Genomic DNA, 16,271 nt, shown 5'->3' with positions numbered 1-16,271 from the left:
ACACAAAGTTATACACGCACACACACACACACATAGAGAGACATGAGCACACGAACTGAGACTGACAACAATTGAAATCCTATTGAGTGTCCTGTGCGGTTCTCTGCACTCTCAGCTTCGCATTTTGTTTGCTTTTGTATTTTCGTTGTTATTGCAAATTGTTTTTTGTTTTCATCTGTCACAGTTTTACAATTTTCCTCGCTCCCCCTTGAACTCTTCTCGTATCATTCCTTGCGTTTCCTTCCTCATCCCTCGTCCAACCATTCACATTTATCGTATTGGTTTACGAAATTGGTTAAACTCTGTTGACACAATTGTTTAAATTGACTTTTGAAATCCTAGACGATAATGTTTGCCAGGCCAAAGATAACAACAAATAACCGAAAGAGTGAGACAGAGAGTTGAACATATTCCAATCGAGTCAAGGGGCCAGCAATAGAAATATAATAAAAATAAGTTGTCAGCATTCTTAAATAGAAATATGCTTGAGGGAATGCTACGAACTTGTGCCATCAGGTGTTATTAATAACGGCAGGCATAAACAATTTAAATAGTGAACAATAACATTAACAAAACATTTGAATGGAAATTAAATTGAAATTTTCAGAATGTGGAAAAGACATGGAAATTTCATAGAATATTTAAATTAATGTTGCTTTTGTTTAAAAAATCATAAATAATGTTAAGAAGCTAAGACTACTGTTACTTAAGAAATTTTTAATCAATGTAATCAATGTGCAATAAAAATTACAAATAAAAGGCTGACATTCTTTTTACTAGTTTAAGTCAACTAAGAATCTTTTAATTAATTTAACAATTATGCTGTTAAACATTACTTATGCTAAAACAAATGTAAGTTAAAAAAAAAAATAAGTAAGAAAGCTACTTTCTACCTTTTTTATAAAAGCTAAACTGTGCGGTATTATTCTTAAAATATAGCAAATTGATATAACAGAAAAAATATAGCATACCGAAGAATACATATATTTGGTATATTCACATAGTTCATATATAGATTATAATACAAGGCAGCTAAGATGCAAATGCAGACTGCACAAGCAGCAAATCCAATCAATAGGAACACAAATTGTACTTAGTGTTTATAGTATTTAATTTATTTGATGAGACTACTCCACTAGTAGCAAAAGAACTGCACTTGAATACGATACTAATTACATAAATTCAATTCCGACTTTTTACATTTACAAAGTTAATCTCAAAAAATTATTGCTCCTCCGTTGGTTTCTGGAGATGCTTCCAGGGGTTAGGATTAATGTAGATCTCAGAGACGGTGCCACGGAGTGAATCGATACCCTGATTCATGGGCACAGGTTTGGGCTTATCGAACACATTGCTCATCCATTTCTCCCAGGCCATTGCCGCCAGTTGCTTACGATGCTGATTCTTTTGTTCTTTTAACTGCATATGCCGTTGTGTCTCCAATCGCTGACGTTGCTGTTGTTCCTGTTTCTTGAGCCACCAACTCTGAACTTCTTGCCTGATCTCTGACTGTGACACTTTGCGCATTGAACTGCTACTCGAACTGCTTCTTGACTGCTGCAGTTGCATGCTACGTTTCTGATTTGCCTGTCTGGCTTTATCGTTCAGCCATTTCTCGTAGCACAATTTCGCCAGATATTTGCGTTGATCCTTACGCTCCTTTTCCTTCTCTAGCTTTAATCTCTGCTGCTGCAACTCCTGCTGGCGTATTCTCTCCTTTGACGCTATCCAATTCTCATATGCCACCTTCGGTTCACGATGCAGCTTCAGGCCATCCAGCTGACGCAGATAGTCGAGCGTGCTCGTCTTCGACTGCAGCTCCAGTGATGGCACCACATTGCTCTGGGCCTCATTCGGCTTAACCGACCCATAAACCTCTGACCAGCTGTAAAGTGAATCAGCAGTTTGCCTCCTCTCGAAGATGTAGTTGCTGTCCGTTGCCGGCGGCAGGGATAGTGGCGTTGACGATGATGAGGACGATTCTGCCTGATCTTCGCATATAACGCCATTAATTCCCTGCAGACTGCAACGTTTCCATTCTTGTGGGCTATCAAAGTTCTGAAAATCTACACTAAGAGGTCGCGATTTATCCGATTGTTCCATTGTGTTCGATTGATCTGAGGATTGTGATATGATGCGAGTACTGCCCGAAAATGTTTCATCCCTCCAAACGATCTTGCCATCAGGATCTATGTGTCCACAGAAAGCCATTTTGATCGCGGTATGGATGTATTTGTGTAACTGCAAGTCACAGCCAAAACAATTATCTTTAAAATTTGCAAATACCTTTAAGATAATACTCTGATTATTTAAGAGTAATGTATGTTTATTACCTGTATGATATGTATATATAATGTTTTATTATTTTCTGACAAGATATCAACAGCTACATTATTTTCATTGTATTTATTATGAATTAAGAAAGCAATTGATTTCCAACTAGCGAAAAAGGTGTTTTTTTTCGTTATATATTTCTCGTACCTACAACCATAACAACAGTCTTTATGAGTCGTGATTAGGATTGGTTAGGATTCAATAAAATTTGTGGATCTTATTTAAGCTATCTTTAAAAATGAATACAAAACGCTGATAATAATGAAGTGTTTTTGTAAATATTCTTTATAGTTTGAGTAATAATTGCAAATTCATAACTTTCGGAGCATAATTTAATAATCGATTCTTTCGTATTTAATTTAACTTCATTACACTATTGCCGATGTACTAACTACTCATATAAACCCCATAGTTTTAGTCCCCATTCTTGATGGATAGTATGTTAGAAGTAAGTAATTTCCAACTAGAAAATAATAAAGTATTGAATACTCATTTATACTAATTTATAATTTCTTGTTATTCTTTATAGAACTCGCTAATAATTAAGTGTTTATTGTTTATAAACCACCTAATTCCCTCTATATTTTATTGGTTATGATGTTATTAATAAAGTGTTTATTGTAAATATTCTTCATAGATTAAGATACAATTGCATATCCATAATTTAATATCAGATTATTTTGTTTTTAATTGAACCCCTTCACAATGCTGTCAATGCATCAGGGTATCATATTAACCGCCTATCAATGCAGTACCATAAAATATTTGTCATTCCGCGCTTCATACACACGCACACACACACACACACACACACACACACACACACACTGAGTGTCAGACACTCATTCGAACACACGCAATTAAAGCAGCACTGCTGCCAATCGGTTTTGCATATGCAACGAAAAATGTTTAATTACAGTGCAGAAAACAACAACAATTACAAAGGTGACAACAATAACAAGAGATTGAAAAACGGGGTAGAGCATAACACTGAAGCAGATAGAAGCAGAGAGCGTGCGGGAAAAAGTGTGTGTGGATGCTACCTTGTTGCTGCTGTTGCCCGTGTAAACCTCAGTCGCCGACACATCAGCAAATGGCGGCGGCTCATTGACATTTCCGCTGATTACTTTATGGCCGCATACACATGCACTCCATTTCCCCCAGCCTGCACTCACACACACACACACACACACACACACACACACACACACACACACACACACACACACACACACACACACGTATCTAGAGGAGTCCCTGGCATAACGCATTGACGCCTGTCGCAACATGACATGACATTTCAACGACCATCGCAAGAGGCCAGCCCACTTGCCAAGCGGCAACTGAGTGCAGTGTGTTCAACTAGACACTAGACGAACTCACACCCACTTGCGAATACCCTTCACTCTGTGAGGAATAGAAAAATTATATTTTTGCTTTTATATATACATAATATTAATTATTTATTTTTTATAGTGATGGAATATATAGTAAATAAATATGACTATTAGTTTTTAATTTCACGATTCAAATTCAATTGTAAAGAAAAATTAATATTTTAAATAGGAGGAAGGGTTTATATGAAAACAAATTTTATTTTTTAAGTTTTAATTGGCATTAAAATACATTAATTATGAAAAGAATAAATTATTCAGTAAATCAAAAATAAATATTGTTGAATTTAATTCATATAAAATTGGAGAATGTTCAATAAATTGTTAATATTTAAATATTCTTTTTAAGACAAAATATACTCAAAGTAGACGGATGATAAGCATACACTTGGAAACTAATATATGATTTTTTTCTATTTAAGTATTCATTATAATTATATGTAGAACATTACATATTATTGCCATATTATAAATTAAATAGTTGAACGTGTCTTTTTAGATTTATATATTACTTGAATTTTGCAGAGATACAAGTTTTACTGAAAATTCAAAGCTCAAATTGTCTTTCATTCGATTTATTTTCATGCATCATAGTCATTATCTAAAATGATAGCATGCACGTTAACTGCAGAGCATTTATAGAGGATATACTTTGCACTACACTATGTCCCCGCAAACAAATTTTTTTGGGGTGTCACACATGCCGAAAATCTCAAAATTTAATGACAGCCTAATTATGCGTGCAAATGGTTTATAAATATTTTACGATGCCAGTGCCCGACCATAACTTGGAGCTGAACTGAAAAGCTGTGGCCACAATGCCGCATCCTTTTGCCCAACTTTATCTCTGTTCACCCTTCTCGAAATATACATTTTGGCTTTTCAACTGACCGTGCGGTGTGTGTCTATGCATCTGCATGTATTTATATGTGTGCGTGTGTAAGTTTGTGTGTTTTGCGCATCGCTGATTGCATTGCGGTTTTACGACTTCATTATTGTTAATTATACGCCATGTTGCCTGCCAAAGAACGCCCTTTTTCATACGAAGGCAACACTGTCCGTTGTGTTATTGCACATGCAAAAAACATGACTAATTCATAAAGAGTGGAACCACTGAACCACCGAAACACTGTCAAACGTCAGCAGGTTATTACATTTCTGTAAGCGGTTTGCTGGGTGCCAAACCAAATTGTTATACGATTTGTCAATTTGCCTTGAGCACAACTTTACTAGTGGGAGTCAAAAGCGGCACTATTCAACAAGTTTAAAGCCATAAATCTCTTAGAAACAGCAAAGAAGATTGATCTATGCTTTCATACTTACTTTGAAATAAATTATGCTTATAACTGGTTAATTTCAAAAGTTAATTCTATCACTTAATAACACTTCACGCGATTATCTGAATATCACACAAAAACAAATTTCAACTCTTTATCAATTTTTTATTATTTTTATGCTCAACAGAGAAATTGTGTAAATATTTTTTTCTACAAAAAATAATTTTTTTTTCTCCGGGCCTACTTTTTCACACAATTTGCTAAGCTAGGTAATACTTCCTGATTTTCATTGTTAACACTTTGAATTATTTATACAAATAAAACCCCAAAACACTTCACAAAGTTCTCTGACAATTCGATAATGATGAAATCGTAGATTGTCTGCATTATTCCTAAAGCCAAAATTATTATGTAGATATGTTAACAAATTTTACAGCATGCTACGCACAGTTAACTTTCCCCTCAGCACTCTCTTAGCTAGCATATAGAACAACGTCGAGCCGAGCATTAAATTCATTTCACATGCATAGCAAAACGGCAGACAATGATGCTGCTGCTGCTTTTGCTGCTTGCCCCGCCTGTTGGAGCAGTTAGCTGTGCTCCCCTTCAGTCTATAGTCAAGATATTTTGATTTGGAATTTGTAAATATGGTCACGTATGTTATTATACCAAATATGTATCTCTCTCTGTTTCAATCCCCTTCCCTGTCATGGTTATGTTTATGTGCAGCTCTCAGCGTCTTACAGCAAATTGACTTTTGTATTCTCTCATTTGAAATTGTGGCACATGCAATTCACGCATATATATCTGCAAGTGATTGTATGTGTATGTGTGTGTGTGTGTTGTGTGCTTATGATTGGTAAAATTTGAATTTATATCGAATTTTTGCATTACGTTTGCGGTTTTAATTAAATCATTTTATGGCAATTGCTTTGGCAAACGAGAAAGCCTATTTGCTTCTTGTAGCATTAGATTAAAGAACTGTCATCTCTCTAGGCTATTTAAAATTAACTAAAAGTCTTTAAGGAGCCAGGCTTATTGAGAATTTAATGTAAGCTATTAACTTGATTAAGTTGAATTTCATTTTCATACACATATTCATTTCCAGTGTCTTATAATTTCATATGGAATTGCCCTATCAAAATACTTATACTTATGTTATCATTAATAAAGTTGATTTAAGAGGAGGTCTTCTATATGAAACTATTGGCTTGTATACAATTTATATGTATACAATTTCAAATATTGTATACATTAATAGTTTTAGAATGTTGGGTAGATTGTTAAGCTTTGGAGGAAATAAGTCGATAACCTTAGGACATAAAATCATATAGAATTATTTGTATTTATATTTAATGTTTTATATTTTGCAGTAGGTATTTTATTACTTAAATATGTAGTTTAGATTTAAAAATATTCTAAAGAAAATATATATACTAATAAAATATTTTTGTGTTACCTTTTTTCATTTAAGTTATCTAAATATTCAATTTATTTGGAGGACAAGTTAAGATAAATTTCAACACACGCCAACAAATGTGAACATTTTTGGACCTATGCAAATTTATCCATAAGTGTTCATCAAGAACATTTCCCAGAAACATTTTTAAGTCAAGAAAGTATGTGAAAGTAAACGACCACAAAGCACACACCTTGGGCCGAATCAAAGAGAAAAAAATAAGAAAAATGTAGAGAGGAAGGAAAATGCCTATCATTGCGTCAGGGCAATGTTGTTGAAATGTATCTTTCACGCTCAATTTATTTGTAATGATGTCGACAGCATGTCAGATACAGATCTGGGGGGTAGCATAAGCTTACAAGCCTCTAAAGTATGTGTGTAGTGGGAGCCTAAGTAAGACCTCCTGGTTGGGTAGTTACTAGGCAAAATATATGAACGTATATAAAAAGAGAAAACGTAGGGAAGGCAATGGCACATTAGTGCCCCAAATCCCAATCATAAAGAGCGACAACAGCAACTTTTCGCGAACGCATTTTTCATGTCGAAATCGTGGCAATCGGCGTGGCAAATGATGTCCTGGGGGAGTACCCAAAAAAAGAAGGAAACAGTCAAAAAAAAAAAAACTCAAATAGAAAAACGAGAAGCATGAAAACTCTCGAAATGGCCGCGTGTGTAGCGCTAATGAAATAAACATGTTTATTAGATACAAATGCTGCCCCAGAAGACCTTTGCCCCCGCAACACATATCCGTTGCTTTGCTTTTTATTTTTGTTTGCTGGTTCACACTGCGTATGATTAATATTTAGTATTAGCTACCTTTGCACCTGTCGTCTTTGTAATTAATTGAATTATGTTTCTCAGGACGTGCCAGCAAGCAAGAGCTCACAATTGAAGGTATTATAAATGCAAAAGGCATCAAAAATAGCGGAAATGCAATTAAATTGTGCAAGGATCAGACTCTTTTCTCCATAGCCCGAAGTGTTGGTCTGCGAAAATTGCTAAGCGCAAATTACCAACAGCTACTTACAGTTGGCTGGCCAAAAAGAAATTCCACTGCATTCCATCCTCTGCAGGACCTAGAGCCCTATTATGCCTAATTAAGTTTTTCAGCCACTTGCCAGTTAGTCTTGCTTCAAGAGATGGACTCGAGGCGCAAAGTGCACTGGATAAATGAAGGCACTGTAGAGTGAAGAGTGTAAAGATGCAAACTTGTTAGCCAGCTACTGTTATGAATTGTAGAATGATAATCAGGTATAATATGGAAAGGAAATTAGAAGGAGAGCTGTAAGCCTGGAAAGAATATTGGATTATAATTTTAAGACTTTCAATTGCATCATATTTTATTTAAATAGTAGAAAATACAAAAAATATTTTAAAATCTTGTATCGCTAATCCTTTAATTTAATTTATAAGTTCAAATTTACTGGTCAATTTTCATAAGTAACTGCTTAAGGGCTCATCAAATTAATGGTTGAACTTCGCTGCAGATTCTTCTTCTGTTTCCAACTCAATTGAGAATAAATAAATCGCTGTAGCTATAAAATATAATCCATTAGATTAAAAAGAGCAGCTTCAACTGCCTTAAATACATTTATATGAAATGTTTGTGTGAGCAAATACATTGGCATCATTCAGAATGGCAAGTTAATGAGGTTAATGCTTGCATTGAACCAAACGATGGCCAAGCTTTTACCTTGTTCATCACGAGGGCTGCGTTGAACTTTCGAAATGTGTATAAAAAACGTAAAAAAGCCTCGCAAACAAACCGACTATCAGACAAACAGTCTGACTGAGTGACTGCGCGGACTTGAAGAGACCAGCTAATCAAGGTAATGAAATCAGTTTTATTACAGTTTTTTTTTGCACAGTTCCAGAATTGTTGATGGGATGCAGATACATTTGAGGGCATGCAAAATGATGAGATACGAGTGTGCTTGTCAGCAGCTTGTTCAAAGTGTTTACTGACTAAGGGCATTTGGGATTGTGTGAGTCTGTGTCTGTAACCACAGGAGACTCGTCAGTCTGCTTACTTGCGGCTCTAATGAATAGCTGTTACGGCGTTTTTTTTATATTAGAAATTAAAAGTATTAAAAAAAGTACGAGTGTGAGTAGAGTTTAGAACCGGAACAGACAGGTTCCCAGAAAGCGAGAAAAGCAAATTAAAACGTATTATTTACATAATATATTATTTAAGAAAATTAAAGGTAATTCCTAAATAAGTTTATAGAAGTTATTTGGTATCTTGAAGTGTCGGTAAATTTGCCAAATTCAATTAGTTTGGCCCAAAGTCTGAGCTGGTTACCTGTCATATTTAATTAAGAAACTTTTCAAGCAATTTCTCATGAAATATTGCCTTCGTCATCGTCGCCGTTGCCGTCGCGTTGACGCCTTATCAATGATGGATACGCAATAAAGTATGGTAGCAAAAGTCAAACAAGAGCCAAAAACTAATACGCTAACAGCCGAGGAGCACTCAAATACACACACACTTACACACACGTAGACAGACACGTATGTGTGTGCACACGTTTTGTTCGTTTTCATTGCCGCCTTTTGGGCGCAACGCATAAATTTCATTTGACATAGTTTTTGAGCAACGCTAAAACCGAAAATAGGTTTAGATGCAGACGAAGATGCAGACACGGTAAGCTAACCACACGTACACACATACACACACTCGCAGTATCAGATACTCAGCCAAGGGGCGAGAAGGTTGCATTTACAGTTGCCCCTCAAGCCATAATTGGTTGCGTCAGTGCATAAGTCACGAGTTCGTTCCAGTCCTTCGAGTCCTGCTCGAGTCGTTGTCATGACGACAAGCACACATTCTATAGCACTCTAAGTGCCACTGTGTGTGTGTGTGTGTGTGTCTGAGAATGTGTGTGAAAGTATGCAGCATTTAAATAGGATAAATGCAAGTCGCCCACTAATTGAATTGCCGACAAGACCTGATGCCTCACCTACCTCCTCCCCCCGATGTAGTTGCTTCTGGTCGGGTTCAGGCAATGAAATTTTGGTAATTAATATTTTCACGTAAGCGGAAATGTGCAACAAACATGTGACTGACATTGCCCCAACATAAGTTTATTTAACTAGCTAACAAACTGGTTGTTGTCGTTGACGTTGTCTAGTTGTTAGCTTTGCTTCTGAATAGAGACAGTCGCTGGCTGGAAACTGAAACTCTGTGCATGCCTTAAAGTTTTAGTGGCTGCAAGTTGTTAAACCATTAAAAGTTCATAACGCTTTCGACAATAATATTCTACTTGTGAGCTTGCTAAATTATACACCAAACAAAATCATAATTACCAAATGTGTGGACACGTTGCATTGCATAATAATTGGATGTTGTTTTGATTAAAGCAATAATATATTCTTCTTTCTAATTACAAAATACATGTTGATTATAAATCAATTGGAAATTAAAACTAGATAAAGAGTGAAGAAAAAAAAAATTATAATTAACCTTAAGGATTTTTATTTATATTTATAAATATTTTGATGAGAAAGTCGATTTTATATACAAACAATAAAACTTACAGTTTTTATGATTTGTATGCCAAAAAACTGATGTAGGTTGTTAGTTTCTTTGGCTGAAAATCTGGTATATTTTGTACTCTATGGTATATTTTGAATTTAGGACTATATCAATAAATCAAATATATCTTTTGTATATTTATATAAGTTTTTATTTGGTATGTTTTTAGAAAGTGGTATTATTGAAAATGAGTAGCGAATGTCTCACAGTTTAATACATTCCACTGTTTTCGGTATATAATATTAAACTGATATATTTTTGGAATATGTTACTATTGAAAATGAGAAGCTGTAACTTGTTTACTTAGCAATGCTGTAGAAACTAAATGTTAATACATACAATTTTTTTTTTTTTTTACTGACTCTTTAATTAGTATTTTATATACATTAATTCCAATGTCAGGTGCATTTCTTACAATTGTACTGTTTATACCTCATCATTGCTATCTTCAATCTTAGCTCATCGTATCGAAAGTCTGCAACTGCTTCAGCAAATTAAAATCATCCACTTGAGAAGCAGCCAAGTAACAAGATTCAACTGTCAAACTTTCTGCTTGGCCATAAGTCAATTAGGTAAATTGACTTACCTTCCATTCTGGCAAAGCTTGTCGCGTCTTTCGTTTTATTTTGTCCCCCATTTTTTATTTTTTTGTATTCCGTTAATGGGAATGGGAGGTCACTTAACTGATTTGTTTGTGGTCTGACTGAAGTTGTGTTGAGTCTTCTTGAGGTGCCAATGTGGAACGATATTTTTTTTTGGCTGGCAACCAAGATGTGGAATGCTGATTGGAGGACTTTAAAAGTTTGTTCGTGTGCGAGTATTCTTCAAATCATTGCATTTAATTAACTGTCTGATATTTAATGAATATTCGTAAAACTAAAGTTAAAGTTCATGAAAGTGTTAGCAAATAGAAAATTTAATGGTTTACTTAAAATGGAATTTGAATTTTAATTCAAATGAAATTTTTAGTAGGCTAAAATCATGCTTCAGTTCTGAAACTTCATACACTTATTGATGCAAACATAATAATTACATTCTCAAGAAGTATATAACATAAACATATGCTTTTCACACATCCTTCGAGTTATTATACGACAAGAATTTCCACTGTTTAATAAGCAGTTTCACTTCTTTTGGTAGGTTTAAGTTAATATACACTTCGAAAATTAAATGTATATCTACATATATGTATTAGATTATTTTTATATTTTAAGTATCTATACGTCAATTTCATAGTCCATGAAAAAATAGCATTCATTTGAAATGTTAAACGCAATAATTTTTACATCTGATCTTTGATATTTGATATCTAACATCTGCAGTAATTTGTGACATATTGCAACAGAGCTATCGATCTGTTCATAATTGCAAAAAAGGCATTGCGCATAATGCCGACCGTTTTGACAATTTCACGTCGTTTTGCAGAGCTGCAAACCAATGCAATATGAAGTGTGGGAATCCCCAAGCTTGAATTTATTGTGTTAATTAAATTTGTGGACAGCGAAAGTGAAATGTAATGGACACGAGTTGCGCATATTGTGAACAGGTTTTAAATAATTTAAACAAAATGGATATGACCGCAGACTCGTTCAGAGCTAGCGTACATGTGGCGTATGCGTGATGAAATATGCCTCGCATTGGCCACAGGTAAAATTGTCACGTTTTTAATTAAACGTGCGCCCAGCCAAACAACAACCAATGCCAATAATAATCAATGGCCAATACTCTCGTAACAATAACAACAACCAGTAACAGAGAAATGAAATAATAATTAAAAAAATGAAAAGTGATTTGAGTACGTGTGTAAAATTAATAATTGCGATAAAAATAACAACCTGTAGCGCTGTATGAGTTGTTAAATTTTAAGCAGCTTCAAGACATTTCGCTACATAGTTAAATTTGTATTTTTTTATTCTTTAAACTGCAGTGCTTTGAAGGGACGTTCGGTATTCCGGCTACGACATTGTCTTGTAGCCTAAATAATTAATTTATGTCGCACTCTTTGTCTGAATTTCAGTTCCTGTTCCTGTTTTTTGCTTTTCAATTTACAACTCACTTTCAATTGCGGGCATTCTATCTACAGTTTGTCAGGCAACTGCCACCTGACCACAGCTGTGTCACTTCACAGACTTGCTTTAAATGTTACTTAAAGTAACCTCTAACAAAGATTTTTAATTTTGGATAAATGCGATGTCTATACATTTTTTTATTGAGTATTTCAACCCAAAATTCGATTTGTTTTGCTTTATTTCTTTGCCTCGTAAATCCCAAACTATTTATAGTAGGCTTGCCACATTTTAAAGCCCAACCCATCAGCAATCACAATCCCAATCACACACACGCACTCAATATATAATCCCCGCCAAGGCTAAAATGTGTAAACTACAAAAACAAAATATAAAAAAAATATATATAAAGGTTGGGTAACCCATCCTTAATCCGAGAACGGCTGTCGCTCATTTGACAAGTCATTTGCAGGTCGTAGAGAAGGAGGAAATTAAGGGCAGTTAATTGTTTTTGTTTTAATAAGGCCGATGTCGGCACAAGATACAACAATTAAGCACATAAAAAATCATTTAATTATGTCTATCAAACGTCGCACACGGGCGCCTAAAAGCAAGCAGCGATAAGTTTTTTATTACACCTCAGCTCGTGTGTGCATCTGATATGGCCATTTGTATGTGTGTGTGTGTGTTGGAGGTTGCGTGTGTCTGTATCTGTGTGGGTGAGTGTGTGTGTGTGTGTGGGTGAGTCTCATTAAAAATGAAAGCGCTACTCATTAACTGTGCCAGGTAACAGACAACCAACAAACAAGGCAACAACAAACGATTTTTGAGTCGGCAACTTTACGCTTAAACACCCACACATTCATACATACAAGCCAACACACGCATACATATATATTTACCCAGACTCACACGCACTCACACCTTCACATATATGTGGTGTAGTGTAGTTTTAATTACCTTTTGCTGCTTTTGCTGCCGACATCGTCGTTGTCGTTGTCGCTGTCGCTGTCGTCGTCGTGTGCGTCGCTCGTTCGACTCGTTGTTTAAGTAATTGTTTGTCATTAGTTAAAATGTTTTCATTTTGTATCACCAAACCAATTGGGCCGCGTTTTCTGTAGCATAGTGTTAGCCAATACACTGAGCAAAAAAATTAAATTTAAATTAATTTTTAATGACACTAGCTATTGAATGTTATTGCATATAAATCCATGTATTATAAAATTAAAATTATTTAAATTAATTTCTTTATTCTCCATACTTTTCAGTTATATAGTATTGCTATTAAGTACAAGTCCGAGCCAAAAAATAAATAAGATTTTATTAATTTTGTTTAATATGTTTTTATCGGTCTTTATATTTTATATTTATATTTTAATTTAATATGTTTCCTTAGTCGATTAAGTTGATAGAAATTAACAATTTATTTCATTTTGACCTTTCTTTTAAAGTTTTTATAATCAATTTTATATTATTTTGATATATAAATAATACAGGAGCTTATAGTATACTAATATATTTGTTTATCAATAGCTATATTGTTTAGTTCGTTAATTTATATATTATTTTAGAAATTACATTTCAATTTTTAAACCAATATATATTAAATATTACTATTTATTTTAGTTTTGAAATTATGAAATTATTTTTTATTTATTGCTCTTCTTTTTTCTATTCATTTCAACCTTAAGAATGCTTTATTTTAAATTTGGTTTACCTTATTTACAATTTTATTTTCAAATGAGAAACTCTTGTATTAAATCGCATCTTAAACTTTCAGTAGGCATTGACTCTGTCAAAATATACATATATCTGTCATTTCACGCTTGTCAGTCACAGTCCACATATTGTAACACAGATGACTGCAAACAATTAAAAATATTAACATTTACATAAAGCTCTTCTTATTAACTTCTCATCAGTTTACTGTCTCTACTCATCCACAGATAACTCTGCTGATCATTTCATCATGGCATTTGTGGCACGACGCAGCATCGAGGGCAAGTTGGTTGATTGTCAGGTGATTTCGGGGCTACGAGGGAAAAGCTCGATGCCTGTGTCCGATGTGAGTGACGAAGATACTGATTCCGGCACTGTGCCTGGCTACAGTTCTCGCTCCTATGTTTCGCCCACTGTGCGCTATGTGGCCAAGGACGAAGAAGAGAATATCAGCAACATCTACACTCAGGGACGTGGCATGCAACGAGATCTTGACTCCGTTTCACGCTATGCTGATGAGTATGAGAGCGGTGAGGAGGAGAGTGGCAATGAGCTGCAGCAGATAGATGATCAGGGAGCAGGTGGCGACTATCTGTACAGAGATGATGAGGCTGCCAAGTCGATCATATCGGAGAAGGATGTTGATGAGAAGACTGTGCTCATGCCACGTCGCTATGTTGCAGGTGGCGGCGATGCTGATCGAGAGCTGCACGATAGCTTGAGTCTGGCTTCGATTGATGAGGACACAGTTTGCAGTCCAATGCTGAACGGCGATAACGATGCTGATTGCCTGAGCATTGTCTCGAATGATGTTTCTACAGTTTGTCACTCTGATGCCAAGACTGACGCCGTCAGCATGGTCTCTTTTGATGTGGCCACTGTTTGCCAACCTAGTGCGGCAGACAAGTTGCTGCCGGATGACACAATGAGTCTCGACTCCATGAATTGTCCTTCTATTTACCGTGCGGCGAAGCCGAGCGAAGACGCTGTGAGCACCAATACATTTGATTGCCAGAGTCAATTGACAAGCCGCACCTATAATGTGAAGTCAACCACAGTGCGACGTGACGATTGCTCTTCGGCATCCACATGTAGCTGGACTGATATGTACGGCGGTGCCCTGAAGCAGTCGGAGAGCCGCAGCAACATTGTACCATCACTTAGTCTCAATCTGTCGACCGCATCGTCGTCAGGCTCATCTACATACTTTCGCACGTTCGACGACAAGAAGCAACAACACGGCCAAGCGGCCTATCAGGATTGGGTGAAGCGTAAGGAGCGCCAGAAGCAGCAGAAACAACAGGCCGCCAAGATGGAGCGCGAGAAACGCGATGCGGAGAATGCGATGCGTCAGCGTCTTGCCAAAGAACGCTACCAGGAGTGGTGCAGGCAAAAGGAGTTGCAGCAGAAGAAGCCGGCAACAAATAGTCTTAAGAGTACCGGCAGCTCTACCGGCTATAGCAGCCAATCGAGCACGGCGAGCTCGGGTGGCTTGAGTCTTAATCGCACTAAGTTGCAGCGCAAGGAGACCAAGGAAGCGATTCAGAAGCGACTAGCCGACTGGGAGCGTGTGAAGAAGCAGCAACAGCTGCGGGAGCGTGAGCGTCAGCAGAAGCAGCAGCAGAGCAAGGAGCAGCTGGAGCTGCAGCGTAAACAGAGGAGCGAAGGCGCCTGGCAGAACTGGATGAAGTCGGTTAACAAGCGGGCCAAACCGGTGCCATTGAATCAGGGCTTCGACACGCTGCGTGGCACCATTTCTAACATCTATGTGAATCCAAATCAATGGGTTTCGAATATTGATCCCAACGATTCGCGTGCCAATTAAAGAATAAGATGGCCAAAGCTCTAGTTTAACGTTGATAGTCTCGTTTTCATTGGCATTTCAAGAAATCAAAAAAAAAAAAAAGAATAGTTACTAAGAAATGGATCTATTTGTAACCGACGGTGATAATGGCATCCACAAAAAAAACGATAAAACACCCACAAATACTCATACATTGTATATTCCTATTTGTTTACTGACATATTGGTTGGCTCACTACAATTTGAGCACCGATATTTCAATAAACTAATTAGTTACATAGACAAAAAAAAAGCAAAAAAAATAACTGTGAAGTTCTTTTGGATATGACAGCTAGCTTTATTAATTTTATTTCTATCTAGAGGTTATCTGATTAAAAGTAGTGATATGGTTTTAAAGAAATCTACATATTTGCTTTTTGAATTTTCATTCAATTCATGTAATCTCGGTAAATATAACAAACAGTTGCCTGATTTTTGTAATCGAATATTTTAGGTGGCAGTTTGAATATTTCACGAATTTCATGAATATTTTCGTATAAGAACCTAGCACCTTTACTTATCTATCTAGTCTATAATAGATAGAGATATACTAATATTTCTCAAATGTTATGTTTGCAAGCAGATCAAGTTTGCTTGAAATTTTTGCTACTTACTCTTAGTTGCTTTGGGTGACAATCAGTACTGTACTGTATAAATATACGTTAAATATCATTCAGTACATATTTAGTATTTTTGGTATATTAA

General features: G+C 35.8%; 2 protein-coding genes across 2 annotated transcripts; one reads left to right on the top strand and one right to left on the bottom strand.

Annotated features, from left to right (window-relative positions):
• Positions 1–1,105: 1,105 nt before the first annotated feature.
• On the bottom strand, positions 1,106–2,426 carry LOC133850175 (coiled-coil domain-containing protein 34). The gene is made up of 2 exons (XM_062286171.1): positions 2,334–2,426; positions 1,106–2,241 (listed from the first exon to the last, which is right to left on the bottom strand). Exon 2 carries the CDS (start codon positions 2,209–2,211, stop codon positions 1,225–1,227), a length of 987 nt encoding a protein of 328 aa, XP_062142155.1. The 5' UTR covers positions 2,212–2,241; positions 2,334–2,426; the 3' UTR covers positions 1,106–1,224.
• Positions 2,427–10,978: 8,552 nt separating this feature from the next.
• On the top strand, positions 10,979–15,927 carry LOC133844265 (uncharacterized). The gene is made up of 2 exons (XM_062278184.1): positions 10,979–11,135; positions 13,952–15,927. Exon 2 carries the CDS (start codon positions 13,975–13,977, stop codon positions 15,547–15,549), a length of 1,575 nt encoding a protein of 524 aa, XP_062134168.1. The 5' UTR covers positions 10,979–11,135; positions 13,952–13,974; the 3' UTR covers positions 15,550–15,927.
• The last annotated feature ends 344 nt before the right edge of the window (positions 15,928–16,271 follow it).

This window comes from Drosophila sulfurigaster, chromosome 2L (genome assembly GCF_023558435.1).
Source record: "Drosophila sulfurigaster albostrigata strain 15112-1811.04 chromosome 2L, ASM2355843v2, whole genome shotgun sequence".
Lineage (NCBI taxonomy): Eukaryota > Metazoa > Arthropoda > Insecta > Diptera > Drosophilidae > Drosophila > Drosophila sulfurigaster.
Note: the sequence above shows the minus strand (reverse complement) of the source record. Positions and strands in the feature narration are given on the sequence as shown.

Coding starts and splice junctions, on each gene's coding strand:
- LOC133850175 (XM_062286171.1), bottom strand. CDS start 2,211: ATGGCTTTCTGTGGACACATAGATCCTGATGGCAAGATCGTTTGGAGG.
- LOC133844265 (XM_062278184.1), top strand. CDS start 13,975: ATGGCATTTGTGGCACGACGCAGCATCGAGGGCAAGTTGGTTGATTGT.